At 57.1% G+C, this 3,225-nt stretch overlaps 1 protein-coding gene across 1 annotated transcript in view; it reads left to right on the top strand.

The window, feature by feature from the left end:
• Positions 1-894: 894 nt before the first annotated feature.
• The window catches only part of LOC104548305 (maestro heat-like repeat-containing protein family member 1), a gene marked incomplete at its 3' end in the record, with an annotated part of 8,022 nt that continues 5,691 nt past the window's right edge, over positions 895-3,225 (top strand). The window contains exons 1-3 of the mRNA XM_010194292.1: positions 895-904; positions 2,116-2,267; positions 2,786-2,926. Coding sequence (XP_010192594.1) covers positions 895-904; positions 2,116-2,267; positions 2,786-2,926 — 303 coding nt within the window. The remainder of the gene's footprint in view (positions 905-2,115; positions 2,268-2,785; positions 2,927-3,225) is intronic.

The following is a 3,225-nucleotide window of genomic DNA, read 5'->3' as shown; positions in this document are numbered from 1 at the left end:
AGGGACTGTGATGCAGTGAGGGTCAATGGTGTGGATGCCTGACAGGATCCCTCACAGCTGGGATCCATTGTAGCTGGGGTCCCTGGGAGCTGGTATTCCTTGTAGCCAGAATTTCTGGCATCTAGGATCCTTGATAACCAGGATCCCTGGTAGTTGGTATCTCTGGTAGCCAGCATCTCTTGTAGCCAGGATCCCTGGTAGCCAGGATCCCTGGTAACCAGGACACATTGTAGCCAAGATTCCTCACAGCCCAGATTCCTGGTAGCCAGGATCTCTTGTAGCCAGAATCCCTCGCAGCCAGGATCCCTGGTAGCCAGGATTCATGGTAGTCAGCATTCCAGGAAGCCAGGACCCCTCACAGCTAGGATCTTTCTCACAGCAAGTATCTCTTACAGTCAGCATCCCTGGTAGCCAGGACACCTCACAGCCAAGATCCCTGGTAGCCAGGATCTCTGCTAGCCGGGATCAACGGTAGCCAGGATCTCTTGTAGCTGAGATCTCTTGTAGCTGAGATCTCTTGTAGCTGAGACCCTTTGCAGCCGGGATCCCTGGTAGCCAGGATTTCTTGCACCCAGGATCCCTAGTAGCTGGAATCCCTGGTAGCTGTGTTCTCCAGTAGCCAGGATCTCTTGTAGCTAGGATCCCTCGCAGCCAATATCCCTTGTAGCCAGGATCCCTGGTAACCGGGATCTTTCATAGCCCAGATCTCTGGTAGCTGGGGTCTCTGGTAGCCAGGATCTCTCATAGCTGGGATCCCTCACAGCCAGGATCCCTGGTAACCGGGATCTTTCATAGCCCAGATCTCTGGTAGCTGGGGTCTCTGGTAGCCAGGATCTCTCATAGCTGGGATCCCTCACAGCCAGGATCCCTGGTAGCTGGAATCGCCTGGTAGCCATGATCCCTGGTAGCCAGGATCCCTTGTGGCCACGATACTTGTAACTGAGAACCCTGATAGCCAAGATCTCTTGTAGCCAGGATCTTTCGTAGCTGGGATCCCTCGCAGCCGATATCCCTGGTAGCCGCAATCCCTGGTAGCCAGGATCCCCAGTGGCCAGTATCCCTTGTGGCCAGGACGCCTTGTAGCTGAGATCTCTTGTAGCTGGGATTCCTGGTAGCCGCAATCCCTGGTAGCCAGGATCCCCAGTGGCCAGTATCCCTTGTGGCCAGGACGCCTTGTAGCTGAGATCTCTTGTAGCTGGGATCCCTGGTAGCCGCAATCCCTGGTAGCCAGGATCCCCAGTGGCCAGTATCCCTTGTGGCCAGGACGCCTTGTAGCTGAGATCTCTTGTAGCTGGGATTCCTGGTAGCCGCAATCCCTGGTAGCCAGGATCCCTTGTGGCCGGGATACTTGTAGCTGAGAACCCTGATAGCCAAGATCTCTCACAAGGGGCTTCCTCCAACAAGGGGCTTCCTCCAACAAGGGGCTTCCTCCAACAAGGGGCTTTCACCCAACAAGAGGGGCTTGCACCCAACAAAAGGGGCTTGCACTCAACAGGATCCCTGGTAGCAGGGTTCTCTATTAGCCAGGATCTCTTGTAGCTGGGATTCCTTGCAGCCAATATCCCTGGTAGCTGGGATTCCCGGTAGCCAGGATCCCTTGTAGCCAGGATCCCTGGTACCTGGGTTCACTAGTAGCCAGGATCTCTCATAGCTGGGATCCCTCTTAGCCAACATCCCTGGTAGCTGGGATTCCTGATTGCCAGGATCTCTTGTAGCTGGGATTCCTGGTAGCTGGGATCTCTTGTAGCCGGGATCTCTTGCAGCCACGATCCCTTGTAGCTGGAATCCTTGGTAGCCAGGATCCCTCACAGCTGGGATCCTTGATAGCCAGGATCCCTGTTCATCAGGATTTCTTGTAGCTGGGTTCCCTCACAACCAGGGTCTCTTGTAGCCGGTATCTCTGGTAGCCAGGATCCCTCATAGCCAAATCCCTCCCACCTAGGATCCCTTGTAGCCAGGGCCCCTCTGGGGAAGTCCCAGCAGGACAGGGAGCGTCCTGGCACATCCGCTGTCCCTTGAAGTGCTGCCCAGCAGAGCAGCCCTTTGACCATCCCCTCTCTGGAGGGGTTCAAATAAACACCGTACAGAAATCTGACTGCGGGGTCCATCTCGTAGCTCTGCAGCACTTCAGCGAGAGCATCCAGGAGTACCTGGCGAACCTGGACAAGGCCCCCGACCCCACGGTGAGGAAGGACACCTTCTCCAACGAGATCTTCTGCGCCTACGAAGTGCTCTTCAACAGCTGGCTGCAGCACCGGGAAGCCAAGGTGAGGATTTGGGGAGGACAGGGGGGACACAACGAGGCCTCCCTGGGTGTGGACTGGGGGGTTTTAGTCTGACACCAGCCTTGCAGCATCTCAGCTGCACCCTTGCGTAAGGACGTGGCCTCCAGAAGAGCAAGGCCCCAATCTGGGGCTGGATGTTTTCCCCCCCATGCCCTGCTTGGTTCCCGTTGTCCTCGTGTCCCATCCGTCGCTTGCGCCCCATTGCTGGAAAGCCAAGCGTGGGGTCACAGCAGCCCTTTTAGGGGGACAAGTCTGGGCATATGCCACAGCTGGGCGATGGCCAGCCAGGTTCTGCCCTCTGCAGGTGTGGGTGACATATTTAGGTGTCCCCCTTCTCTGCTGAGCACCCCTTGCGCTTTGACGGGCAAAGCCATCCAAAACGCTGCCCCTGCCTCTGCTGAGAGGCTCCTGGAAGCATCTGGAAGAGCAGCTCCGTGGCTTTGGTGGCCCTGTCTGCCTGGACTTTGGCCACGCCATTAATGCCGCATTGCTCCCTGCAGCTGCGGCTGGCGGTGGTGGAGGCCATGGGCCCGATGAGTTACCTCCTGCCCAGCGAGAAGCTGGAGGAGCAGCTCCCGAAGCTGATTCCCGGCATCCTCGCCCTCTACAAGAAGCACACGGAGGCCTTCTACATATCCAAGGTGAGCGGCTCTGGGTGCCAGTGTCGCTGGCCTTGGACCTGTCCCCTGTTGACTCCAGGAGGGCTTGGGCTGCCAAAATGGTTGCCATGGCGGCACCAGAGATGCCAACAAAATGGCCACTGAAGTGCCTTCAGGGACAGATCTGTTTATGCCTGGGCCCAGCCAAACGATTCTGGGGTTAATTGGGCAGATTCAGGTTAATTAATTCAGCCCAGTTGAGTGAATTGAGGTGAATTTGGGTTCTCAGGGCCTGGCAGGGGCTGCCCAGGGCAGTGCTGCAGTCCCCAGCCCTGAGGGGG

The sequence above is a fragment of the Mesitornis unicolor genome, unplaced genomic scaffold (genome assembly GCF_000695765.1).
Source record: "Mesitornis unicolor isolate BGI_N332 unplaced genomic scaffold, ASM69576v1 scaffold7441, whole genome shotgun sequence".
NCBI lineage: Eukaryota > Metazoa > Chordata > Aves > Mesitornithiformes > Mesitornithidae > Mesitornis > Mesitornis unicolor.
Note: the sequence above shows the minus strand (reverse complement) of the source record. Positions and strands in the feature narration are given on the sequence as shown.